This window comes from Halichoeres trimaculatus, unplaced genomic scaffold (assembly GCF_033239565.1).
Source record: "Halichoeres trimaculatus isolate MK-OKI-2021-1 unplaced genomic scaffold, fHalTri1.1 fHalTri1_scaffold_7, whole genome shotgun sequence".
Classification (NCBI taxonomy): Eukaryota; Metazoa; Chordata; class Actinopteri; order Labriformes; family Labridae; genus Halichoeres; species Halichoeres trimaculatus.
In genome coordinates, this window is record NW_027437185.1 from 21,375,172 (window position 1) to 21,401,637 (window position 26,466).

At 39.8% G+C, this 26,466-nt stretch overlaps 4 protein-coding genes across 5 annotated transcripts; 2 read left to right on the plus strand and 2 right to left on the minus strand.

Annotated features, from left to right (window-relative positions):
• The first annotated feature begins 102 nt into the window (after positions 1-102).
• Positions 103-8,450, plus strand: ankrd13d (ankyrin repeat domain 13 family, member D). The gene is made up of 16 exons (XM_074674665.1): positions 103-998; positions 1,095-1,230; positions 1,327-1,451; positions 1,747-1,792; positions 2,165-2,308; positions 2,416-2,605; positions 2,737-2,803; positions 2,892-2,973; positions 3,142-3,203; positions 3,306-3,436; positions 3,531-3,688; positions 3,791-3,904; positions 5,347-5,519; positions 5,654-5,730; positions 6,239-6,475; positions 7,890-8,450. Exons 1-16 carry the CDS (start codon positions 906-908, stop codon positions 7,951-7,953), a joined length of 1,899 nt encoding a protein of 632 aa, XP_074530766.1. The 5' UTR covers positions 103-905; the 3' UTR covers positions 7,954-8,450.
• A 434-nt stretch (positions 8,451-8,884) lies between these two features.
• LOC141793978 (signal-transducing adaptor protein 1-like) lies at positions 8,885-13,581 on the minus strand. Its single transcript, XM_074674894.1, has 10 exons — positions 13,480-13,581; positions 13,319-13,390; positions 13,020-13,136; positions 12,770-12,826; positions 10,408-10,607; positions 10,026-10,157; positions 9,731-9,800; positions 9,401-9,503; positions 9,142-9,321; positions 8,885-9,043 (listed from the first exon to the last, which is right to left on the minus strand). The coding sequence occupies exons 1-10, from the start codon at positions 13,579-13,581 to the stop codon at positions 8,886-8,888; spliced, it is 1,191 nt and encodes a 396-aa protein (XP_074530995.1). The 3' UTR covers position 8,885.
• Positions 13,582-14,748: 1,167 nt separating this feature from the next.
• LOC141793017 (paired box protein Pax-5-like) lies at positions 14,749-18,642 on the minus strand. The gene is made up of 6 exons (XM_074673326.1): positions 18,540-18,642; positions 16,562-16,727; positions 16,064-16,261; positions 15,936-15,973; positions 15,752-15,850; positions 14,749-15,015 (listed from the first exon to the last, which is right to left on the minus strand). The coding sequence occupies exons 1-6, from the start codon at positions 18,601-18,603 to the stop codon at positions 14,894-14,896; spliced, it is 687 nt and encodes a 228-aa protein (XP_074529427.1). The 5' UTR covers positions 18,604-18,642; the 3' UTR covers positions 14,749-14,893.
• LOC141793016 (zinc finger CCHC domain-containing protein 7-like) lies at positions 18,220-26,445 on the plus strand. 2 transcript variants are annotated; one of them, XM_074673324.1, is made up of 8 exons: positions 18,220-18,986; positions 20,153-20,205; positions 20,534-20,629; positions 21,137-21,307; positions 21,528-21,563; positions 21,816-21,920; positions 22,223-22,334; positions 25,913-26,445. In XM_074673324.1, the coding sequence occupies exons 1-8, from the start codon at positions 18,668-18,670 to the stop codon at positions 26,398-26,400; spliced, it is 1,380 nt and encodes a 459-aa protein (XP_074529425.1). In that variant the 5' UTR covers positions 18,220-18,667; the 3' UTR covers positions 26,401-26,445. The 2 variants fall into 2 exon arrangements, with proteins under 2 accessions (XP_074529425.1, XP_074529426.1); XM_074673325.1 differs by having other exon boundaries at positions 18,668-18,986; positions 20,573-20,629.
• Positions 26,446-26,466: the final 21 nt, after the last annotated feature.

The window sequence follows — 26,466 nt, forward strand, 5'->3', positions numbered from 1 at the left end:
CTTGTTTTTCTCTGGTGATGTGTTTGCACTAAAGGATTACATGACATATCTACTCCCTCCTGGCTTCACCCAGCATTTCCCCGTAACCTGGAAATAAAGCGACGCCCAATAATTAAATAAATAACGTTGCTACAGTTGTTCATGGGGATTTTTTTCCGACACAGAGCGCAGTTTTCCACAATACCATAGTAGACCTGAACAGATGTGGCCCGGTCTTATGATCATTGAACGAACAGTACTGGGCGCTGCCTGTAGCAGTTGAAGGGACATCGCACTGCTGCCCTGAAGTGGACTGACCTGGATGTGAAACCGGGATAAAGGCCGTATCTAGCATTATTTTGACAGACCGAAACAACGCTGCCATATAAACAGGGGATGGTTGCAGTAGCAGCGGGGTAGCTAGCTAACTTTATCAAATGCCGTTTTCTCTTGTATTTTTCTCATAAAAACATAACCATTGCGAAAACATGGAGCTTATAGGAAAAGGCATATTTATCCGGATCAATTAGTTGCCTTACAGAGTGATTAATGGATAATAAGTGCAAAGGAGACCAGGAAACGATGTTGTTATTAGCCAGTTAGCTGACCTCAGCTAGCGGTTAGTTAACGTTAACTTGATCAAATTAGTGGGCTGAGTTAGCGGGGCTAACTCAGCCCACTAATTTTAATAGGCACGCAAAATATTCCTAGCAATATTTTCTGCTGTCTAACTTTGCATCTTAGTGAGATTTGTTGACTGACAGGTTTGTCAAGTCAGCCTCTTCTTTTAGACGTTTACCATTTCTGCCGATAACTAAGCTAGCTAGCTAACCAGCTGTGCCGTTCAGCAGTGATCTGCTCCAGTCTGCTGGGGTGTCACTGCAGAAGTCATAATATAGCTTTACCACTGTTAAACTGCCAAGCGAATGACAACCATGGCCGAGGAAGCGTTTCCTTTGCATTTTCTGGTCTGGAATAATCAGTACCTGGAGCTTGATCGAGAGCTGCAGAAGAAAGAGGTAAGTAGTGGGGTTGTTGAGCAGCTGGGGATTAATGGGTTTTTCAGGTCTCACTGCATTGCGCTTAATGTGCTGCTTGTGCTTTTGGGTTTGCAGCTGGATGTGGAGCGCATGGATCCGAGGGGGCGCACCCCGCTGGAGCTGGCTGTGTGTCTGGGCCACCTGGAGTCCACCCGGGTGCTGCTCAGGCACACCGCAGACCCGACACACTCAAACGCACAAGGATGGAGCAGTGAGTGCTGTGACGTGGCTCCCAGTTTGTGTTTTCCCTGGCTGCTGAGAGGATGAGATGAGCCCACTGTCACATAACGTGGATGCATTTTTCCAGTTTTGCAGGAGGCAGTGAGCACAGGGGACCCTGAGCTGGTTCAGCTGGTACTTCAGTACAGAGACTTCAAGCGTGCCACTGAGAGACTGGCGGGCATCCCAGAGCTGCTCAGCAAACTAAGACAGGTAAAACTGCTTCACATTATGACGTTTGGTTTAAAACTTAAAGCCTTCAGGCCCTGAATTCTCCTGTTACCCTGAGCAACACACCAAGCCTCATACCTTTGGTAAATATTTGTTAAAAGGCTTTTCAGTAGAGTAAGTCATTAGAGACTGTTTTCTCTGTTCATAATTTTCCTAACTGTAACTGTTTGCTCCCAACATGTACTTAGGCGACAAACTGATAAAATCAGAATTTGCAGACATAAGGTGGCTTGAATATTTGGTCTATTCGATGAAAAGTGTCCTTATTCTCTTCAAGGCACGGGACTTCTATGTAGAGATGAAGTGGGAGTTCACCAGTTGGGGTGAGTGTTTGTCATGGGTTTCCCATAAGGTCAGTTTCAGCACCACAGTAGTTGGACAGCTCCCCTGACAGCAGCTGTCTCTCAGAGGGAAGATGACAGGTTTAAGGATTTGATTTAAGCCCCTTAGTTCAAAACTATTACCTTAACGTAAGACCCGAACAGGATGTGCTTACATTATTTTTGTCACTTTGAGAAAAAGTTTTAGTCTAGCTCCAAACTGTGTTTCACCATAATCACCATAAAGATGATTACTGATATGATTTTGGTCCAACAGGGCCTTTTATTTCTCCATCCTGTATCTTTTGCTGTTTTGTTAACTCACTGTCTTTAACTCCTGTTACAGAATATTTTTTTCCTCTGTCTTTCTCTCAGTGCCTTTGGTGTCAAAGGTTTGTCCCAGTGATGTTTATCGTGTGTGGAAAAGTGGCTCATGCCTCCGAGTGGACACAACCCTCCTGGGCTTTGAACACATGACCTGGCTGAAAGGACGACGCAGCTATATCTTCAAAGGTGGAGGTGTGTGTGTGTGTGAATCCTAAACTGGAACACCTTTAAAAACAATCAGCATTTTACATAAAGTGATAATACAATGTGTTTTTGAATCTGGGTGCATTTTACCTCAGATGATGGGGCAGTGGTGATGGAAGTGGACCATGAGAAGCAGGTGGTATACACAGAGCCGCTCGTGTTGTCTCCCCGTGACGCACCGTCCCTCCTTGCAGCCATGCAGCCATCGCAGGAGAACACTGCCCAGAGACTCACATCACCCATCGTCTCCACGCACCTCAACACACGCAACATTGCCTTTGAACGGTAGAAACTTTGTTAAATAATTGATCTAAATTTTTTTTACTGAGATTGCATTTTAATTGTTTGTTTTTGGGCTGATAGCTGCTTTACCCTGCTGTGTATACTGATCATACTTTTTGTCTTTGCTTGCACAGGAACAAGTCGGGAATCTGGGGCTGGCGGTCTGAGAAGAGCGAGGTGGTCAGCGGGTACGAAGCCAAGGTAAGTGGCCTTCAACTGAGCAGAATTAGCTGAAACACATTTCCATTGTTTCAAACCTTCGTAACAACAATATTTCTTTTGTATCCAGGTTTACAGTGCCACCAATGTGGAGCTGGTGACTCGGTCAAGAACTGAGCATCTATCAGACCAGGACAAGTCAAGGAGCAAAGGTGAACAAAGAAGTCCTTGACTCATCATACAAAGTCAGGTTCCCATTCCATCTCTGGGCTATAATATTATTTCTTTTCCAGTTTAACTTGTCGCTTTTCTTCACAGCATGACGTAATGGGATTTTCCAGAGCAGATGATAATGATCTCCCTGCATTTTTCCCACTCAGGCTCAAAGACTCCCCTGCAGTCCTTCCTGGGGATCGCTGAACAGCACACAGCTCACAACGGGGTAAGAGCCTCCCAGGTTTCACACACACACACATAGCACCCACACCACCTGCAGCTCTCTTTGATGAACATTGTAACTCATACCTCTCCATATTCCTGCCAGAGTAATGTGTCCCAGTGTGCCAGTCCGCACAACCCTACAGCCATCACTGCTGAGGAGTATTTCAACCCAGAGTTCAACCTGAATGGACGCGACATCGGACGTCCTGTTGAGCTGACAAGCAAAGTCCAGAAGTAAGTTCTGGGAACAGTTTAAAGCTTCTTTTATGAAATGGTTTTTAGGTTACTCAGCTCTCTCTGTCCTCCTCTCTCTACCTGTTGTCTGCAGGTTTAAAGCCACCCTTTGGTTGAGTGAAAGTCACCCTCTATCCCTGGCTGAGCAGGTGACACCCATCATTGACCTTATGGCCATCTCTAATGCCCACTTTGCCAAGTTGCGTGACTTCATCACTCTACGCCTGCCACCTGGATTCCCTGTCAAGATAGGTGGGTGTGTTATAAATAGTCCTTATCGTATGGTGCTAATTGTTTTCAATATTCGTCATTAATTAAGAATGATATTCACAAACCAATCTGTCTGTCCTTCAGAGATTCCCCTGTTTCACGTTTTGAATGCCAGAGTGACGTTCAGTAATCTGTGTGGCTGTGACGAACCAGTTAGCTCTGTGACAGTTCACAAACCAGAGAGCCCGGATGAAGCTGGTAAATACTGACGCTGTTATGATGAGTACTGAAAGACATTAAAGGGGACATATCATGCTGATCCCTAATTTAATACTTACATATAGTATAATAAATTTGAAAACAAGACCTTTCACCCCCTGAATTTTCAAAAAATGAGATATTGTATTTTTTCTAATATCCTAGAACGAGATTTGGTGCCTCTCAAAATAGGTCATTGCCATTTGGCTGCGAGATTTAGACCTTCGTGACGACACGAGGATCCTTTCTTTTTATTGGAGTAATCTGATAAAGCAGCTCCTCCTCTGTGAAGTCAGTTAGTCACACAACCGCCACCGAGGGATACACCCACCAAGAGCTGAGTATAAATAAAGCTCCCTACTAGCTCTGGCTAACTTGACTGAGTGCTGGATGCAGGGACTCTGCTCTGCTGAGCAGCTGGGCTTTACATGGTGAATTAGCAGTTAAAACACTTTTTAGTTTTAGCAGATGTCGTAATACTTGTGAGACTCTGATATTTGCATGCTTGTTCTGACATGCACTGTGAACCTGGACCACAATAATGCTGCGGTAATAACATAGTGACGAACTGACAGTAGAGGCGATCTTTAGACTACACTTTCAGCATGATGGATAAAACAGACAGAGAAAAGTGAAGGAGCAGGATGGAGCCCTGTTATAGAAATAGTTTATTGGTGAAGTCTGTCTATATTTCCACGTATAAACTATTCATGTTACAGTACCGGTTTGACTCACCACACTGAAGCGTCCTGAGATGATCTGTGTCCAGGTGGATTTTCTTCCTCCTGAGCTGCAGAACCGTCCGGGTCTGACTCGGGGTCCAATACAAAAGGACGTATCCTACACTCTGCCATTTTATTAGTGCTATCAATGCCTTATGGTGAAGTTTTGGCAAACAGCAAACTCGCTCGGTCTGCTCCATCCAATATGGCAATTTTGTAAATACTGCCATGCTGCAAAAACCGCCCCCTGGCTCTACCCCCTCCGCCCCTCTGATAGAACTGACCAATCAGAGCACAAAGGGCTGTGACGTTGCGAGGTTACTGGAGGTCATTCTCGAAACGGAGCGTTTCAACGAGATCTTCAGAATGGCCTAAAATGAGGATATTGAGAACGCTATTGTGGGGCAATGAAGGAACTAAATGACTTGTACTGAGGGCAGAAATGCTTTACAGGCATCCTAGTCTGGCATAGTGAAGAAGAGAAACAAGCATGATATGTCCCCTTTAAGTAGTATCTGTATTACTGCAACAACCAAACTGGCTGGTTTTGAAAACTCCCAGCCCAATGGGAGTAAATAAGAAACATTTCATAGAGCAGACTAGTGTTGCTGATTGTGGTTATGATTTTTCACTAAGTTATGACATAACAGGAACAACAGAAAAAAATGTTTAAGAATAATTTAAAATCAGGCCAATCCTTGATTTGATGTCCCCCATCAGGTCAGTCTCCTGCTCCCTTCCACTGTGATGTGGATCCCTCAGTGTTTGAGCCCCCTGCAGAGTACACCACCCTCGGGCCAGGCCGCAGCGAGCCAATGAGGGATGAAGACGACAACCTGCTGCAGTTTGCCATCCAACAGAGCCTGCTGGACGCTGGCACAGAGAGTGACCAGGTCTGAGTAACACCTGGGAATCTAGTTTTCTTTCTTTTAGTGTGTTTTTACAGGGTTTCACCTCTGAAGTTTATTGAAAAAGCACCAGTATCAAAAACTGTAAGACTCAGTGTTTTTTTTCTTTGTTATTTAAGGTGACCATCTGGGAGGCCCTGACAAATAGTCGCCCTCCACAAAGTCCACTGTACGAGGAAGACTCTCAGCTAGAAAGGTGATCTTCATATTTTACCTCTGTCTCTTTTACAGGCCTTTTCAAAGCTGAAAAGAAGACTTAAAAAAGGAGTTAAGAGAGAAAATGGGTCAAAATTAGTTGGATTTGTTTGCCTTTATAATTTTGGCCACAATTGAAACTAAAGCCAAAGATGTGTAGGGAAATATACCAGATTTTTTTTTTACATTTCTGACACCCATACATCTGTTGTTAAAAAGCCAGGTTCTTCTCAACCTGATTTGATGTCATCTTCGGAGAGTAAGTGGTATCTTCTACTGTAAATGAGGTTTGACTCATTTTCTTTGCGTATTTGGGGAATACTCTGGTTTTGAGAGTCACATAATTAAACATCTCTAAATAGAGTTCAGTGATTAGCTTTTTCTCTGTGCCCTCTCTGGAGAACAGCAGCTCCCAGTCACACAGTAATGAAGCAGAGCAATTAAGCTTTAAGATAAATGTAATGATGCTTCACTTTATGTTTCAGTATCCTCATTCTACCTTTTCACAGAGCTATCCAGGAGTCTCTGTCTATCTCACTGGCCAGCCGAGAGGGAGAAGACATGGCCGACACCAGCCAGCCCTCCTCTCTGTTACCACTGGATCCCTCAGCCAATTCCCCACTCTCCTTCAACAACACCGTGACTGATCCACGCTTGTTGGGACACTTTGGTTTGGCATCAAGCTACGATGAACAGCTGCGTATAGCCATGGAGATGTCGTGCCGGGAGCAGGAGGAGCTGGACAGGTGAGGGGGGAGAGCGTACGATGGGATGTAGAACTCCATGTGAAGCCAAACAGCTTCTCTGCATGTCCATCAGGTTTGATTTGTGTGTCGAGAAAGAAGTTTATTCAGAATATGAATTCCTTTTATTTGTTTACTTGTCAGTGGCTGAATTTCAATGTGCTCCCAACAAGGTTATAATAGTTAGCTAAAATTTAAAATACATTGCAGTTAACACAAACTAATAAAAACTAGAAAAGACAACAAAAACGATAAGTAAACTAAAACTGTATCTTGTGTTCACAAAACTAACTGAAACTAACTAAAATGACAGACAAAATTCCCTTAGTTACAGTTTTTGACGATATTAATAGCCTATAGGATTTAAATTTATCCGACACATTTTCCCAACCAATTTTAGACAGATTTCGGCAGTTGTCAGCGCCGTACGGCACCATCACAGTGACGTACTGGGATGTGCTTGTTTACTGCACTGACTGGCTGTGTGCTGTGCTGCGACGAAACGTAGTGGAGCAATAAATTAGAGGATCTGTTATAGTTTAATTGTTACAGAGTCCAAGTTTTTATTTATTGAAGCTCATATTATTTTGTTTTTTTTTTTATAATTTATGTTATTACTATTTTTATGTAATTTATGTCAACATATTTTATATAATTTATGTCAACATATTTTATATAATTTATGTTTATATTTTTAATATTAAGTTTATATTATTTTCATGTGTTTAAGGCAGCAGCCAACATTTCAGTATCAGCATTGACTGAGCAGTGAGCACTATGTTGGACTGGAAAATAAACAGTATGACAAAATATTTACTCTGACCTTTTTGAATCCTGCACCTGGTTAGTAAGGTATGAAAAAACTAAAAGTAAACTAAAACTAAGTCTTGTTGCAAAAATCAAAACTGAATATAAACTGGAATGCCTGCTCTAAAACTAATTTAAACTAAACTGTAATGGAAAAGAAAATGTCAAAACTAACTAAAACTAAACTATAATGACAAATCCAAAACTATTATAACCATGGCTCCCAAACCCTAAACCTTAAAAGACATTGAGGCAGACTGGGCGAGTCAACTTGCAGACAAAAAAAATTAACTGTGGCAGAACCCAAAATTTGCCCCAGTTTCTCAGAAAAACAGTAGACTGTCACAGACCCAGACCAAACAGCTTTTATAACTGAAACAGGAACACATAAAAATTAAAACATCATATGTTTGATTCTCCTGCTTAAGTTCTTTTTTGAAGCAATGTGTTTTACCCACAAAATATTGTAAAGAAAGTGATAGGAAAGAATAAAATCAGAAATGGTGGAACTAACCATTCCTGCATTTCACCACCTTAACCACTGAGAGCGATCCCTGTCGTTCCTGAAGTATCCCACAGGTTAAACTTGTGTTTGTTCTGACTTGGGCAGGAAGCAGAAGGAGGAAGAGGAGGAGCTGGAGAGGATCCTGCAGCTGTCACTCACCGAGAAGTAATGTCACAACAACAGTAACGGAGCACCTGTCTTTATTGGGTATCGATCCTCCTTATTTATATCCTATTTTATTTTAATGTTTTCAAATCCTGAGATGTTAAGTTATTATGAGTGCTTTATTTGTCTTTCTCACACGAAAGCTGCTATGACATAGTGTAATGAACCAGAATATAAGAAGTGTGTGTGGAGCGCGCGCGTGTGTGTGTGTGTGTATGTGGACAGGGACAGGTTGAATAAGAGGAGGTACAAACAGGTACTGTAAAACACACTACAGTGAAGGAGAAGACTAAAGGGAGAGTATGTTTTTCTTTTTTTATTGAGTATTTTTCACAGTCTTGCTGTCCTTATTGAGTAATGAATGACCCCTAAACTTTAAACCTAAACCATGATCCATGATAATGATAAAATAATGTAACAACAAAGTCTTAATGAAATAACTTATAAAAATATGATTATGACATTTGAAACATTTTGTTGGCTTACTCCTGTGTGAAAAATAAAGAAAAATCATCATCCTGGGTTATGTCTCATGATTGGTTGGTTTTGAACAAAGGTACAGAACTTTTACAAGATTAGGGAAGAAAAAATCTGTCATCGTCAAATATTTACACATTTACCTGAAAGTCCAGAAAAATAGATTATTTCAAGATATTTATGACAAAAATGATGCCTGAGTTGGTTGTAAATAGAAAAAAAAAAATCTGCCAATGGAGCAAAAATATTGACTTGTTTAGTAAAAATTATTCTTATTTTAAGAAACCTGAGAAATATTTTTTCTACCACACTGGTTGATGCTTAAATTTCCTGATTTCAGTTTCTCATAATTTATTGCCTCTTTTTTTTTATGGAAATTATAAAAAAACAAAAGTTCTGCTAATTTTGAACGGCTTCAGCTTGCTTCATAATGTTGTATCTGAGAGATTAGCACATGAATCATGCCTGACTGCTGTTTTTATCCCACCGTGCTGTACCTGGCTGTAATTGTCCAGGGGTGAGTCTTTGATATGCTGCGTCCTCCTTGTTGTCACTCCCACCATAGATGACTTCTCTCCGTTGTTTCAAAGCATTTCGTAGCTCTCCATCCAGCTGAACTGATTTGGGAAATAACAAAGAATAGTCACTCAACTCAATGGACTTTTCTCAGTCTCCCTAAAGAAATAAATTCCCTAGTCATAAAGTAACAACATACCCTTCTTCAGTTTCTGTAAATCTTCTTCAGGAATCACATAGTCGTTTTCCTCTGGTTTGGTTTGAGGAGGAGGAGCCTTTTCTTTGCTGTCAGGGCGCTTCATAGGGGCCACTTGTGCCCTGGGGACCATTTTAGGTGCATTTGAAGTGATGTTTGTGCTCTTTGGAGCAGATGGCACACCTGGTGATGCAGGTTTACACGGTTAGGAGTTTTCTGATTAAAAAGAAGTGTGAACTTTGACATCACTGCTTCTTCTCACCAATAACCATGTCATAGGGCTGAGATGTCCTGTAGGGCTGCAGGCGGTACTCTGTCTTTTCAAGGAAGTAATTAACCACATGATTCAAGGAGGGGACTGTTACCTTTAGAGAGAACAAAGAAGATACACAAAGAGGAAACATAACAGACGATTTAGTTTTACAGCTGGTTTCCGATTATGTTCAATAACTTTTAGAGATTTAAAAAAGCCTGATCCACTCTCGGTTGTATCGTAACCTAAAAAAAGAATGTCTTTTCATCTTCTAACCTAAGAGCACATGTAAACACTAAAATGGTTTGATTTTAAAATTATCGAGGCCGTAAAACTTACCGGTGCATCCAGCTCAATCACAAACCCTGATTTTGTGGAGGTTACTCTGAAGTTCTTCAGCACAGCTCCACTGAAAGACAAGAAAAAAGAGGAGTTATACCTTCTTCAAGCTGGGCCGTGTATAAACAACAACACACTGATCCAAACATAAAGCAAGCCCAAGTGTTCTGCACACACGTCTGTTTGGTAAGCTTAGCCTCTTAGTGTTATTATCAATAAATGCTTATTATAAATCAGGTATATATCTATCCATCCCCTCTCCCAACTCTCCAGATGTTTGTGTTTGAGGTCATACCCAGGCTTTAGCTGTCTGAGGGTTAGGGCGTAGTTATTGGCCAGAGTTGAGGGGCGGAGGATGATGCTTCCACACTCAGGATTTTCCTCTAACATCTTCACAGCCTCATCTCGAGTCACATCAAAGAAACACCTGCAGGAACCAGAAAAAATAAACACTTTCCTGACTTATGTGTCTCAGGTATACAGACATGTTTCTCAGATGAAGTGCAGATAGCATGATCAGCTGTTGATTTTTAGTTATCTAAGTTTATGTTTATGATCTGCCTTCACTGATCTCAAACTTATGAGACAGAAAGTACAAGGAAGCCTAAACCTGACATGGTTACAAGGTACCCTGGTGGTAGAGTATGGAAAAAATAACGTGAAGGACTCTGACTCACGCTGGCATCTCAGAATTGGTGTGATCAGGCTCGTCTTTCGGCTTCGAAGGACAGGACTTTGGGATTTCTTCATGTGAAAGGTCAGGCCGGGGTGGGAGAGGTGGACGCTCTGTTGGCTTTCTTTTCCTCTCGATGGCCAGGACATCCTCCAGCTTCATTTTCTGACCAGGGAGCAGCGGCAGATCTCTGGGGATTTCTCTCTACAGATAAAAAGAACTCAAAGTCAACACTTCTCTAAATATTCTTAAAGAAAAATTAATATTACAAAAATGCCAACTCAGAAAAGTAAACTCCATGCTCCATTATGTGACAAACACTGCTCAACAGGATCTTTCAGATAAACCTCAATCTTCTTTAACTTTGTCCTTCCATGTTGTTTCCACTACCTGTCCATACAGATAATTAATCCACATGATGAGTTAATGAGATTACTGCAAGATCTGCACAAACTGTGACATTACCCTTTGGTGAGTGATGTCAAATTTGTCATTTCAAAAAGAGAAACAAAACTTTATTTCATGGCTGTATAGAAGGAGGCTTTCGAAATGCCAGAGGAGGCCTTAAAGAGACAATAGATGAAAAAAAAACTTTCAGACAGACAGAACTCAGGAGACTAGATTCAAAGACAACAGCCTGACAAAGCTATCAGAGAGACAGTTTAAAGTCTCAAGAATGAGAATAAAATAAACACTCGGTAAGTTTTTTTTTGTTGATTTCTGATTCACACTCAGCATACTGTGCTTTTGGTGTTGTGCAGGAAAATGCTGAAATGAGTGCATCCACTGAGCCCACCCATGTTTTGATGGCTAGTGATCTGTACAGCTCAGTGTTAAAATTCTTTCTTTTAGAGGATATTAAGCTTTCAAGTTTTGCCTCATTTAGACGTTGCTGACTTGACTAAAGCTGCAACAAAAGAGGCCCTGAGGCTGGCCTCAACTCAACCTCTTGACTTCAGCTTCATTCACCTGAAGTTTGGTTGGCAGCTGATGATGATAGCTTCAAAACTCTGCCCCTCATTAGGAACTAATGAGTGACACCACTGAGAACTACATCCATGTGTTATACAGCCTAAGATTCAGCATGGATTACATGCCTAGCAGCCCAGATGTAGTTGGCGGTACCTGTTACGACAGCCGTTGTGAGTTTGGTAAAAAAAAAAAAAAAAAAAGTCTGGACAGGTTCCAAAAAGCTAAAAACTGATGTGGTTTTACAGATGTGTAGCTTTTTGAGAATAGGGAATGATTCACTTTTTGTTTTTTTGTTCAGAATTTCCTCTCCCTGTTGTGTTTCAGGTGATATGTAAACCATTTTGGTCCCTTGTACCAAGCAGATTTCCACCCTGAGTCTGAGAGTTTAAGTTGAATCCTTCAGCCAACAGACTGACAGTCTATATACTTTTATAGAAAAAAATACACATTATTCATAACAGAACATTTTCAGGGTTTTGTTGCCATCAACTTAAATTAATTTTTCCCCAAATTCCCAGAAAATTTGGCCTACAACATTTCCACTGAGTCCACATTTCTGGATTTGAAGTCTCTAAGATCAGTTAAGGTAAATTAATTTTTAATGACAGCACTTAGTTAAAAAAAATTTGATAGTACAGTTTAACTTAAAGCAATGGACACATTGAAGTACACTTACAAAAGCTCATAAAATAGGAATTATTTTAGAGGCCAGCTACAATAAATATGTGTGCCTGTGTTTGTGACATTTATATTCAGGAAAAAATTCCTAAAAAATGTATTTGTAATGTAACTTAAAAATATTGCGTCAGACATGTTTGCATGCATGTCTGTTTAGACAAACCACAATGTTTAATGTTTTTACCTTTATATGACCAGGTAAATGCAGTGAATAGAAATTCCCAAAAAATCCTGTTAATATCAGTTATTAATTACTACCAATTTACCAAAATTCCCACGAAAGTTTCCAGCCCTATTTGCAATGCCTACATTTTTTTTTCTTTTTTGAGTTTGATCAGGATTTCTTTTATTTATTTATTTATTTAGGCTTCAAAATTTCATTTTAAATTCATTTCTGTCCATGACCATGTAGTATAATACAGTAATTAATTAAGTTGAGGAAATGTCAATGATTAAACACTGGAGACTGAAAGCTGTCCTGAGTCAAGGTGCAGCGGAAAAATAGCATGAACAACTGTTTCTTTTATTATTATAAACCAAATAAACTATGAATATGAACTAGTTCATTTCAAAGCGTGTGAGCTCATCTCAGAGCAAAATTATCTTTAGTGTAAACTTATAAAACACTATCCTGCATTAGCAGTAACACTGAGAGTCTGTAGGATTGACATCAAAACCATCAGTGTTTTTATGCTTTTAAAGGTGTGCTTACTTACTTTATTTACAGTCAGAATGTAAACCCTCCACTCCCCTGCTGCATCAGGATTCTCCATCTATACAGTCACACAAAATATATGAATAAAAGTTAATCAATAACTGGACTGAGTAAGTTGGGAGGAACAAAGTTATACCAATATACATGTCAGATCTGGAGTTTATTTTATAAATTTTCTGTTTTTGAGTCACACAGACCTTAGGGTGGATATGTTGATTAAAAACACAAGTATGTTATTTATTGTAATGCACCTTTAGCTGCACCTCATCTGTGCGCAGTTTGAGAGTGAAACCAGTCGGCTTCTTATTCATATATGCTCCATCAAGGTCCAGGGACTTCAGTTTCTCAAGGTCCACCCTGTCTGTGTACTAAGGGAGTCAAGAAAAAAATAAAAGAAATAAAAAGGTTGAAAGGATCACTTTTTCAGACTTACATACACAACTCTGCATACCTGTCAAATAAAGCACTTCAAAAATGAAAAGTCTAAGAAGCAGACGATAATTTCGTTCTCCACTCCACACAACAAGGAAGAAAAACAAGCTTTGCTTACTGTGTCCTGTGTGTCGTCTGTATACAGAAAGAGTGTGGCTCCACGGAGCTCTCCATAGAATTTCTTGAAATCCTGTAAAATAGATTTTTGATGTTAACACATGCTCCTGAAACAGCTTTCAAAACCTATTCAAAACCTTTGACATTTGCCTTTATCTTCACCTTCTCTGTAGAGCTCTTCTTCTGAAGGTGTCCAGCATGATAGAGGGGCAGAGCTGTGATGGCTTCCCTCCGTTTGTGGACGACTCGGGTGTTCTTAGACATCTTCCCACACTCACCCTAATCTGTCCGTTTCTCCTCTGATCTATTTTTTCAAAGCGCGAAGATTTCAGTGTTCCTCTTTGTTGGCTTCAGTGATGGTTCAGTTCCCAGCCGTTTTGTCAAGGCTTCAGTATATTTGATATGATTCCAGGTCAATAAGTATGCTCAGAGAAGCTTGCTCGCTCCCTATTCCTCAGCTGACTGAGTCTGTTTGACTCTCCGAGTTAAACAGACAAGGAAATGCTGCAGTGATTTCTACAGAAGGAAGTAGTCAGAGTAAAAATCCCAAATGAAAATACACTGTTGTACTTTGAACCCAATTGGAAAAGCAAGACAGCTTTACAATCTCAAAGTCAATAAAACATGTGAGTATGTACACAAACACAAAAACCCAAAGCTTAATCTTGATTTAACTGACTGATAAGTGAGATACCTGTATTAATGATTCCCTTCTCATTAACAGTGCAGCAGCCAAGATGAATAGACTATCTAATGGCTTCAATTTTTAAAGCTAATTTACAATTATACAAATACAGAATACACACACATACACACACATGGGCCTCTTGGCTCGAAGTGCAGGGTGTAAAACATTTAAAATTCCTTCTAATAAACTTTATTTTGATTGAAGGTCAACGTCTGATCATAATTTCCAAGTATTACATAAATGAAAGGTATCTATTACAAAGGTTCTCCAATGCATGCTTGTAAGTTTGTGCAAATGCAGAAAAAAAATGTTTGAAAATATTTGTCTGCTCTTTACAAGCCCCCTGCAGACGATGCCCGTCGCTGGCAACAGATTTCTTTCACAGCAGTGTTCCCTGACCCTGCTGGTCCCTCTGGCACCTCCCATCTCCACCTCTAATCCCTCATGCAGAGTGGGAAACCTACACTAAGCAGAGAAAACAGTCCCTGTTCTACATCACAGGGTCCCTAATGATGCCCTTCCTCAACCTCTTGCTGTGGAGCAAATGGCCACAAGGGGAACCAGGATGGGAGATAATATGTTGGACTGATGATGCTGTGTTCCCCTCTGTCTGACACCAGAATATATAAACAAACAAAACACAAATAGTGACTGTGTAATTTTGGCTTTATTCACATATTGTTCTTACATAGATGTTAATCATTTTTACAACATTTTTTTTTTTTTTTTTGGGGGGGGGGCTATTCTTCTTGTTCAGCTCTAATGACAAAGAAGCCCTAAGAAGGACGACAGACAGGAAAAAACACGTTATGAAAAAGTAAAATTGAACATACGTGTGTGTTAGATGCAGCTCTATTTAATAAAGTCTGACTGTAGATGTTTTGATTGTTATAAGCTGGTAGACCAGGATAAAAGGTCAGTCCGGAAAGAGGCATCCAGCAGTGGTCCCTCAAAGGTGTTATTACAGCAGCATGGCTGGCTGCTGGAGTTGATGAAGGAGATGTCTCCACCTGGAAAACAAAACAGGTTTTGCCAGGGTTCAGGTTCAACATCCTTTATCCACCCCACTCACTTGTTCTAATTAGTATGATAAAATACAAATGCCTGAGTACACATCTGTTAATTCAACCCCCTGTTCTAATGGTTTCAGTGATGGAGAAGAGAGGGTGTAAGCTGGCCTGTAATGAGAGCCTGAGGTGAGGAGAAAGCAGGGAGAGAGACAGAGGCCTGGGGAGCTGAGGTGGATAGCCTGCTGCGGAGGTTGTTATAGCTTGGGTAATATTAACACAGGACCACCTGCTTTAAGCATCAGTCTGCTGTGAGGTTTAAAACTACTGATGAGGACCAACTGTGATCTCAGCACCTGTTCTGCAAAGAAATCCACAATGTGTCTGAACCAGTGGAACAGAGGATGTCTGAGGAATTGGGCTCCTTATTTTGTTATTATTATTTTGTATTTCAACCTACTGTCTGTTTAAGTAATGGTTTTTTTTACATGAGTCTGGTTATTTTCTCTGCTAAAAAAGTACTGACAGACACAGGGGTGGTTTGTCATTCATTTGTTATTACTATAAGTACATAAAAAAACATTTAAAAAAAATGTTTTTGTACTCTGACAGCAAAACATTAACACTGAATAAAAGCAACTCACAGCTGTTTGCAATTAAGAAAGACCTTTAAAACGGTTCATTCAGTTCAGAGATCTTGAGACATAAAAACACTGAATAAACTCACAGAGTAAATTACCTTCTTTGCGTTTTCTATTGCATTTCTTTATTTCGAGAATTTCACTGATGTAGTGGGTCGACTTGGAAGAACAATCTGGTTCACTGGCAGCAGATGATGCTGATGACAATGAAAGATAGGAAGTCAGCTTGAGGAAAACATCAGAGGTGGCTCAAGAGAAACAAGAAGGGGCAGAAGAACTTACTGATTTTACACGACTGCAGGACTTTGTTTCTTAGGATCCTGTGAGGACAGATGACATTCACTCTCTGTTTCATTCAATATCTGTGACACACAAACCTCATGTAAACACACATATAAGGTCATCCATACCTGTTGATAGAGCTGACACTGGGTATGCTGTCCTGATCACACACTCTCTCCAGCAGTAGCTTGTCTCTGATCTCCCAGGCAAACATGGTGGGGTTGGACTGCTTTATCTGCAGGATTGTCTGCACAACTCTGGGTGTGGCTACTTTGGGTTTGGAGCCTCCAATTGCTCCTGGACTGATGCTTCCTGTTTCATTGAACCTAAATTTACAACAATATTTTTTTTTATACAGTTATTCAACTAAATTCCATAAATTTGATTTTTTTTATTTATTTATTTATTTAAAGTGAGGAAAAAAAAATTAAGAAAATCACAGTTGAGATTCAATGATTTGAAGACAGTAAAATGAAATTCAACTTAGAGTGAAAACTTTTTCGCAAAATAAAATTTCGTACTTTGAGATCGTAACAATACGTTCACATCGGCCCCATCATGAATAACCCAATATCAATGAGTTGAGTGATGTATAAATTAGGTTATCAAAAAGTAGCCTACATTACCTGGTCAGTATTTTGCTGACACACCCATGACTCACGCGCAGGCGGCGGGAGATTTCACAGGGGCGCACGCCCTGCTCCGCGAGCTCCACGATGCTCTGCCTCACCACATGCGGTAACGGTCGACCGTTGATGAAAACCCCGCCGAGCTGGTTCAACCCTCCGTGTCCTGAGCGCAGCAGTAAATCCAAAATTACTTATCAAAACAAATTACTTCCAAACTACCTAAAGGAAAAGTGCCGTATAACTTCTTCGAAATGGATTTCTCCAGAGTGAAGATGATTCAAAATCTTAAATTAAACGAGACACATCATTTGCCTACTTACTGTGCACGACGGCGAATGGCACCTGTCCAAAGTGTATGTCCATAGCAACAATCCCGGCTTTCTGATCAAGTTTTTTTTTTTTTTTTTTTTTTTTTTTTAATTTTTTTAAGTTAACTAAATCAGCCTACCTAAGATATGGAAACCTATGTCAAAAAATTTTGGCAGAAACCTTAAAAAATTTCACAGGTCGCAATATTTAGGTATGCCTCTGTTTGTTGAGCAGAGTGGCGTTCAACTGTCATAAGCACCTAAACTGTGAACAGCGGCGTCTTGGAAGCCCATTGTGGAAGCAGGGACACGTCCAGACTTTTGGGACTTGGGTGGCAACTGAGCGCTTATATATAAAGGGTTGACCACACACACACACACACACACACACGCACGCACGCACACACACAGACACACACACACACACACACACACACACACACACACACACACACACACACACACACACACACCAAAATTACTAAACATGGCTAAACATTTTTGACAGCATGTTTCAGGTAATTCTCCAGTCTAGTTTATTCATTTAGCCTTTAAACAGAGGCACTTGACATATTTAGCAGCACAGATCCACAGAAAAGCAAACAAAAATCAACTTTGGAGGACAAATTGTGAAGATTTAAAGAAAAAAACATTGTGAATGGACTGTAATTTTAAGCTGATTCTTCAATTCTGTCACGTTTAGACCTTACATTTTTTTCACATTAACACTCGTCATAGTTTGATTTGACGTGACCATCTAAATGTATGCAATTAGCCTATTCAATGCAGAAAACTAAAGCTTAACCAGTATGGGGCCTCGATGTTAAGTGTACACGTTGCGGCAAAGCTACAATAATAAATGAATTTTTGGGCCACTGCATATTTTGCCTCTTGATCTCTTTGTCAAATTTATGGTTCAACCTCCATTCATATCTGATTTGATGCCAGTGCAAAGGAGAGTGGAAAGTGTAAGAGGAAAATGTAGGAAACAAAACTTACATGTAGCTGAATGCAGAAAAAAGGAGCCACTGATGCAGAGAAGTGGTGAGGACTACAGACAAAACACTCAGTGTAAAACTTTTTCCAGTAAACATGACCTGTAACAAAATTATAGTTTTGTGTCAACTACACTGAAAGGTAAAGCCACAAAAAAGTCAATTCCTTAATATAAAGAAGGTAGGTAGACACCTTGAGAAATTCAGAAATGTATCATATGCTCAGTTATGTTTGTAGTTATGCGTGGGATTACAAAAACTGTTCCAATGTACCTGATTTCACCCTACAAGTCGCATCACCCACTATGCTCAAACTCCGGGTAAGGTTTTGGTTGTCCAGCGTTCGAAAACTCCTGGTAAGGCGCTGTAACATGTAAACATGAGTTAAAGTTGATCTGTTGCGGGTGTTTCCTCCTGTGTGAAACTGGTACCGAGACAGGGGTCGTCTAAAGCAGTACGCACTCAAATGACGCCTTGGTTTTTGTTCAAGGTAAATTCACCCTGGTTTAGTTTACTATTCTTTTCAACTAGCAGCTTAAGAGCTAGGGCTAGCATAGCACCGGCTAGTCTTTCTAACCCACGTGCCGGTTGTGTGTTGTATTTTGAATGTTTCAAAACAATTTTCATAGTAACACACTTAAAAGAGACACGTCTAAACCCGCAAATTTATACCTGTCCGTTTCCAGATGCCCTCAGTTTTGAAAGTGTTTGTGGACTTAGCTTTTAGCCATCGCATTGGATAGCAACTCAGTGAGCCATCGGTGGAGGGCGCTGCACAGCTGCTGTCTCCAGTTTGCACTATGGATATGGATTTCTTTTTCGGGGAGTCAAGTAGTTCAGAAGACGAGGCGAAGATCCTGTTCAGTCACCAAAAACACCAAAAGAGCTGTACACATGCTGCACGGCTCAGCAGGGAGAGCTCTCCCCCGCTCCTGTTGGCGTTCAGCACCAGCAGACCTAGTCCTGTTTCCAGAGTAGACTCAGAGGAGGAGGAGGAAGATACTGACCAACCCATCGAGGAGTGGATGATCCTTGGAGGAGAGGAGCAAGTCGAGGACTCAACAATCCAGCTCAACCTGAGCTACTGTAACAGCTCTGAGGAAGGCTCAGGGGATGAAGGTCAGATTACATTTGATCACAGTGTGGGTGAACACTGTGTGAAATAAGACCATCATCCTGTTTCAGTGGTTGTATTTCCAGGGGAATAGTTTTTGCTCGGCTGTGAAAATTGCATTTTTTGGATTCTGAACAGAAAAAAGTAGCTGTGAGTATTCTTAAAAAAAAATAAAAATCTTCTCAGAGTGCCTACCTACATGATTATCGGTTTGTCGTAAGGGGAATAATAACGGATAATAAGGGAAGATTAAAGAGTCAAACAGAAATGATAGCATTCCCCAGATTCAGCTTTTTATTTTTATTTCAAGGTAAGCCACATGAGATCAAGGATTTCTTGTTTTCTATTGACTGTGTATGAATGAAGTAAATTGATATCCCTGCTTACCCTTGAGTTTAAAATAGCTTTCAGTTCAACATTTCCATAAAACTGTGTTGAACACTGTTTTCCTTCAGCTAAAAGCCATTTATTGAGGTGAATTTTGACAGAATGTATAATTTTGACTACTTATAAATAAATGTGAGAGCCATTGTGCAGGACCTCCAACTGAGTCTGTCTGCTTTGTTGGTTGGCAGCAATACCTAATTGACTGTGGCGCAAAGTACCAGATGATTTACAGCCTGGAATAGTTTTTAATCAAATTCAGAAATTAAGACAGAAGCAAGTCTAGATTCACTTCTATAAATAAATGCCATCTAGGAATAATATGACAACATGACAATATGACTTACTAAAAGTAAGTTTGCTCAACCTTTCATCTGGTTTTGGCATTAGCTCTGATTAGCATTAATGAAGGGACTCATGTTCACATCAGGGAGCCCTCTTGTACAGCCAGTCCATCTTATATTATCTTGGCAGCCAGAAGCTCTGCTGGTTAAAAAGGTTTGAAAGTTTTGTCCCTTTTCCTCACCTGGTGGTGTTTCGTTGTGAGAAAGTTAGGTGTTTTTCATCAAATTTTCAGTTATGAGAGCTACAGCTTCCACTAAACAGATTATTTTAGAAATACTAAATTCAGGGCTTGGTATCAATTCCCCATGTTTCTCTATTTTTTTAATGCTTCTTTTGGATTTGTGTGAACTTTGAAATATTACCTCATCTGAGGAATCACAATTACAACATGTTTTTGTGCCTCACTCTCATATCTTGGAAAATGTTTCTTCTCCCTGTATAGATCCGGTTGTGAAGTCAAAGAAAGATACCTGGCTTGTATCAGAAAAGGACAAGGTAACTACTAAAATATGTTAGTTATAACATAATAATAACGCTAGTAATGCTAATACTTATTATTTGTTAATGTCATTATTGTAAAGTAAATATCACTGAATACAGTACATTTGAAAATACACAGAATTTAACATATTGACTAATCAAGGATAACACTTTCAGTGATAAAGATATTTATTGTAAAAACTTCTGAGAAACTCTAATTCTTGTATTGTGGATTTATCTTCAAAGTTCATTAAAATTATTTAAACTTTGCTGGTGTCTAAAATAACAGCTTGTGCTTTTTTACAATACTGCCTGTCATTACTTCCTGTGCGATGCTGAAAAGTCTCTGCACCTCCGCTATTGGTTGCCTGGTAAATCTCAGATCTGTAACAACTGCAATAGAGAAGGACATCTTGCCAGAAGCTGCTACTATCACAAGGTAAAGGAACACCCTCATCTGCTCATTTTTCTTATTCTTATACAGTCATTACAGCTTTGTTGTAGCTTGTTTTGTTTTCAATAAATGAATCTTACCTCCAATAGACTGGAATACTGACCAAACTGCTTAAACTTCTGACTGACTAAAACTCTTAATAGTTTCCTCTATGTGTAACATGATCCCCATCATGGCTAATTTGGAGCTGGGGAGTATTTCCACTTTTTCCTCTTTGTTTTCTGCATGCACTCATTGTCTGCTTTAATAATGATGCCTTGTATTTGGCTGCATAGACTGAATATTTTTCTGTCAAGCCAAAAGAAAATAGATATCCTGTGATGAAAATCTTTGAAGTTTTAAAATTCAAGTGTAAATATAACATTCACTGTTATTTTCTGATGAATTCTGCTCTTACCAACCAGCCTACCAGGTTATTTGTTCCAAGTTTTGTACCAGCAGAAGTTTGCTGTTAAAATTTTACCAAATTAAACACTTCTCTGCTGCCTCTAGAAACATCCTGTCTGCATCCTTTGTGGGATCATGGGCCACATCCAGTGGGACTGCCCAGACCGCCCCTGCTCTAGCTGTGGACTGCCTTCACACAGCTCCAGGCCCTGTGAAAGACCCCCAGTGCGGAATCAGCACTGCCAGCGCTGTGGAGTGGTGGGACACCTTTCTGATGTGAGTGTCCTGTAGACCCAGATATGACTTCTTGAAAAAAGTGTTGACATGTTGAAATGACTTTAAAAGCATCTATTCTGCAGTCTTAGGCATGTGTGGGCCTTTTCCATCAAGTGTTCAATGTTATCCAACCGTCTGTCATTTTTCTGCAGTTGCACCATGTTTGTTCCCTTGTATCTCAAAAGAGTAACTCTCTCTCTGTCTCCTGGGATGTCCTCAGGCCTGCCCCGATTTGTGGAGACAATACCATTTGACTGTAAGTAATATTTTAACCTGACTTACCTGCATCTTTTTTTATTCTGACTTAAAAAAAAATAAAAGCTCCCCTCTCTTGATATGTGAAAGATACAGAATTATTTCAGTATACTCTTGGCAAAATTTAAAGTTATGCATATTCTACCAACCAACTCATTTTTTCTCAGCTCTGATGTGTGGATGTGTATCATTTAAACTTAAAGAAACTCAACTTGTGCTGTATTTCTATGTGTCAACTTATTTATTTGAGCAGATCCGATTAGAGGTTCCTCTCAGGCCATCAACAGTCATCGCCCTCCAAAATAAAAAGTGCCTACCTTATTGCTACAACTGCTCAAAGCAAGGACACTATGGTTACGTAAGCTAGCAGAAATTCTTTGTTTGCTCTTACCATCTTTCCTTTCCTACTTCTTGATTTTCTCTTGACTTGCCTTAAAACTGCACACTTCCTGTCTTATGTGTCTCCACCCTCTCTGTGTATCTCTAAATAACTGTTTTCATGTTCTATCTTTTAGATTAGATTTGATGTACTTGTCTTTTTTAACCCCCTGCTTTTTCACTTTCAATCTGGATCTTCTCTTTGTCTACATCCTTTTTTTATGCAAGCTTAGTTTCAGGCTGCCTTTGCTACATCTATGCCTGTGTTTCTGTCTGAATCAGGAATGCACTAAGAGGATCAGCGGGACGTTTCTCTCTCTTCCCTATGTTTGTCATTATGACACGATGGATGACATCCTCAGCCATCACACCAGAGACCACAGAGGAACCAAAGGTGAGAACACATCCTGATATTAAGACTACAGTTCTGTTATGAAAAACATTTTCACGAATCTGTGTGTTTTGAAAAGTGTGGATTTTAGGGGTTTTACTTGTCTGGAATTAGATCTAACCCTTAAAGGGTCCTCTTTTAATGATTCTTTTGATGTACGACAGACAAACTGTCCCTGACTTTAAGCCATTTTGCCCACTTTTCTACTCCTCTGCTCTTTTACCTTTGATTACTCCAGTTGAGAATTGTAATGTTGGAGCTGTTTTAGTTATCTGGTGACCACAACACCATGCCGAAACAAAGGAAGTGCATCTTCAAGAATCTGGATCTCCCAGGACTTTAACTGTTTGAAAAACTGTAGGATGCAGTTTCTTGAATGATTTTGACTTTGTCCCTTTTTGTACAAAGGAGACAAATCTAATGTTCAATCACCTCCTCTCACTCTAACACATCAGTAGGGCTGAACGATTGGAATACAAGCAGGAAAATAATTTAATTGCGTTTTTTTTGGACCAATATTGCGATTGTGATTTAGAATGCAATTTTTAGGGTGTGTGTGTGTCTTCTACATTATTCACTTAACACAGTCAACACAACACTCTGTAGTATGACCAACACGACAAAGGATAGTGTCAACATATAAACAATTCTTTCCTGTAGGCCAGGCCCACGTGTTATGATGAAATGAGATGAATTGTTATGAATAATGTATCTTTCACTATTACAAACACAGTAGAATATTGACTGTTTTATTTAACTTCAAGCCTTGTAGACGTGTAATAAAACTATCATTAATTTCCCTAAATAAAATCAGAGAAAGGAACAAAGTCCTGCAGAACAAGAGGCAAGGTATGAACTATAGTCTGGAAATTCAATAGGAATCTTCTCTTCTATGAATCTCACACTAAATAAAGTGCAGAACTGTAAATAAAGACAAAGTTTTGGCTCAACCACTGAAATATGTATACTTGTGGATTGCACTTTTTAAATGCACTCAAACTTTTCTTTTCTTTTTTTTTTTTTAATTGCAGCCTTTGCAATTTAAAAATTGCATTGTATTACGTTGCGATGTCGATTTAAATTTGATTAATTGTTCAGCCCTACACATCAGCAAGATATAGTCATCACCCATGCTCACCATTTACTGCCCCATACTTCACAGCTGGGATCACACTGAGTGTTAGGGGCCCTGCTAGGGCCACATTGGGTCAGGCCTCAGCATTGGGTCTCAACACTTTTGCCCATTTTATCTTTACCGCTCATACCTCGACCCCTGCAGGCCAAGACTGACAGCTTCTTTTCCCACTTCCCCCTGGTGCACCATGTTCCTGTTTTTTTCATTTGCATTACATTCAGATAGCTTTTTATCAGACTTGTGGCTAAAGCCAGCCATTTGCAGCTTTACTCTTTGATAACTCAAGCTTGTGATGAAAAACTAGCTCTACACATGACCATCTTAAATACAATCTACCTTGTAAGACGTGGACCTTCTTAGATTTTTGTTGCCATTTTTTATATGTGCAGAAAAGTACAATGGATTTCTTCATTGTGAGGAAATTGACTGAGTGAAAAATACATTCCTATGTGTTATGCCAGATCCCATCTTAGCCAGTTTAAAACACGTCTGTTCACACCTGACCAGACTGGGCTTCTATAAAACAGTTTGCAATAATCACTCATGATGGAATCTCACTACAAGCTTCAGATGCAGATAAATATCATTCGCCCTCACTCCCCACCCACCATTCTTGCAATAATAATCTTTGAAGCACAGAGATAGAGAAAACTGTCATCATGTCACCAAATAGAAGGACAGCTGGTCTTCAAGGCTGCAAATATTGCTATGTTTTGGGACTCATTATTGAAAAAAAAAATGGAACCCATGCGGCGAGGTTTCACTGTTTACATTGAAAAAGACACAATTTTCAGCATCATGTACTCTCAGATCCATGCTTTTGAGGCTTGTTTCATCACTGTGAAGCTGATGAACTGCTCACATGTTTCATCTCCTGCTTGTATTACAAAAGAAAAGAGGTTCTGATTTTGTAAAATATCAAGTTGTACTTGTAGATACAGATCAGATAATTATCTTTCTGCAGAAAGGAATGGAGCTAGAAAAACAGACAGATCAGCTTTATTTTCATCCGTCTCCTGTCATATACATGAAACACAAGAATTCTTGATTAAAATAGACATGAACTAGGCTACATATGGATGTAAGTTATACATCCTTTAAGTTTAAATTTAACTTTTTGAGTGACTCTTTGGATGATCTCACAAACCACAGCATCCAAGAATAGTCAAAACAGTCCTACATATTTTCTTTCTTGGTTATAAGGTGCCATTAAGCTTCCTGAGTTGCCAAACAAGTTTGGAGCGCTTCTTTAAGCTGTGTGTACTGGGGGATGAATTCAGCTTTTACTTCAGCCACGTTAGCTCTTTTTCATGAAGTTGAAATGATGATTTTTTTTTCTGTTCTAATTACTGAGTCAATCAATACTATCAACAGCAGACCCTCCAGAAACTCCTTTACAACCTTTTTTTGAGCTGTCCTGATAAACTGTGTCAAAAGTGTGTCATTGGAAAATTTATGAGCTCATTAACCAATTTTAGAAAAGACTGGTAATGATGTCTCTGGTGTGTCCTTCCATAATTTCCATGGCTCCCAGTGTAGCCATGGAAATAAGTAAGAGAGGATTTCGAGCAGTTTTTCTTTTTCTGTACAATGTTTATCATTTACAGCATTATCAGACATTTGAGAATTCATAGAAATGGCTTATGAAAACAAATTGTATGCTGCAGACAGCTGACTAGTTCCAGGAATGCTTAACATTGGCTGTTACATTGAATCTGATGCAGTTAAGGGCATGAATGGTTTAACCCTTAAAGGGCTGTTATGGTTTCCCAAAATACACCTGTGTACTGACTGGTCTGCAAAATTGTGATTTTTAGATAGTGTTGAGTTTCACTCTATAACAATATGTTTGTATTTCTATATGTTTGTGACATTGTGTCAATATGTCAAGACACTGTGTGCAAATCATCACCACAATATTCATGAATGGTCAACTTCAAGAAAACACTTAAAATCCAGTGTTCAGTCTGCTTTCAGCTGTTCTTGCTCACTCCGTCATTCATTCATTCATTTGTAGTTGCAGAATGCATCATTGTGCTCTCTCGTTGTTCACTTGTGTTTTACTTCTGCTGATTTTTGCTGGGCAGGTAGTGTATTTGGCTTCATGTGAGTTTTTTTCTCTGAAAACAGCTGCCTACAATGACTGGAAACAGCTTTGATGAGAGCATTTAGAGTGAAACAGAATAATAAAGTTGCAGGCTGTATAATCAACACAATGAACTGAAGGACTCTTCTTACAGCTGGCAAATCTGCAGAGGCTGTTTGTATAGTCCAATAGGTTTGTAATGTAGAGAAAATTTGTTTCATGTGTGACACGTTGTTAATGGTAATCCTCAATTCATGTTTCTGCAAACAACAGGTTCTTTTAAGTCATTGTCAAACTTAACTCTACAGGCTTGTACAGGTAATCCTGTAATTTTTCCCTTTGTTAATGCTGTGTTTGCAGAGCTCATAAGAAGTGGATCCCTGCTTTTCTCAAACCAGAAGTCTGACACACCAACACAGGAGTGTGGTGAGGAGAATCAGTCAGTCAAAGAAAAGAGCAGGACAAAGCAGGAATGGTATAACCAGTCTGCAAGAAAAAAAACGTGGCCAGAGAGGCGCAGAGAGCGACGAGAGGTCAAGAGGCTGAGGAGAGAGGCTCAGGCCAGACGAGAGGGGGGAGTATTTGGAAGACCTCTGAGGAATTATGATGAAGAAGATCACCCCTCAGACCCCTTCAGGTCTCCTTTTCTTGATCATAAGAAGACCCCACCTCCTCCCCAAAAGATGAAGGGGAGAGACGAAGCAGGTGGCAGGAGGAGCAGGAAGAGCAGAGAAGCCGAGAGATGGAAGAAGAGGGGAGGGTTAAAACATGGGGATTTACATCCATATGTTGACATATGTGAAAACCTTCTTTCCCCAAAACAAAGAGTACGTCACAGAAGAAAATGAAGTGTAATTTTTTTTTTTTTTTTTTTCAAACGGGTAACATGTCACTGGATGAATAAACATTTTTGT

Coding starts and splice junctions, on each gene's coding strand:
- LOC141793017 (XM_074673326.1), bottom strand. CDS start 18,603: ATGCGATGGCTAAAAGCTAAGTCCACAAACACTTTCAAAACTGAGGGC. Junction 15,974..16,063: donor AGTGTCAGCTCTATCAACAG/GTATGGATGACC, acceptor CTGTCCTCACAG/GATCCTAAGAAACAAAGTCC. Junction 15,016..15,751: donor CAATAGAAAACGCAAAGAAG/GTAATTTACTCT, acceptor TTTGTTTTCCAG/GTGGAGACATCTCCTTCATC.
- LOC141793978 (XM_074674894.1), bottom strand. CDS start 13,581: ATGTCTAAGAACACCCGAGTCGTCCACAAACGGAGGGAAGCCATCACA. Junction 12,827..13,019: donor CAGATGAGGTGCAGCTAAAG/GTGCATTACAAT, acceptor GTGACTGTATAG/ATGGAGAATCCTGATGCAGC. Junction 10,608..12,769: donor ACATTCTGACTGTAAATAAA/GTAAGTAAGCAC, acceptor TTTTATCTGTAG/AGAGAAATCCCCAGAGATCT.
- LOC141793016 (XM_074673324.1), top strand. CDS start 18,668: ATGGATATGGATTTCTTTTTCGGGGAGTCAAGTAGTTCAGAAGACGAG. Junction 21,308..21,527: donor TGGTGGGACACCTTTCTGAT/GTGAGTGTCCTG, acceptor GGATGTCCTCAG/GCCTGCCCCGATTTGTGGAG. Junction 22,335..25,912: donor AGACCACAGAGGAACCAAAG/GTGAGAACACAT, acceptor CTGTGTTTGCAG/AGCTCATAAGAAGTGGATCC.
- ankrd13d (XM_074674665.1), top strand. CDS start 906: ATGACAACCATGGCCGAGGAAGCGTTTCCTTTGCATTTTCTGGTCTGG. Junction 1,231..1,326: donor AAACGCACAAGGATGGAGCA/GTGAGTGCTGTG, acceptor GCATTTTTCCAG/TTTTGCAGGAGGCAGTGAGC. Junction 1,793..2,164: donor GTGGGAGTTCACCAGTTGGG/GTGAGTGTTTGT, acceptor TCTTTCTCTCAG/TGCCTTTGGTGTCAAAGGTT.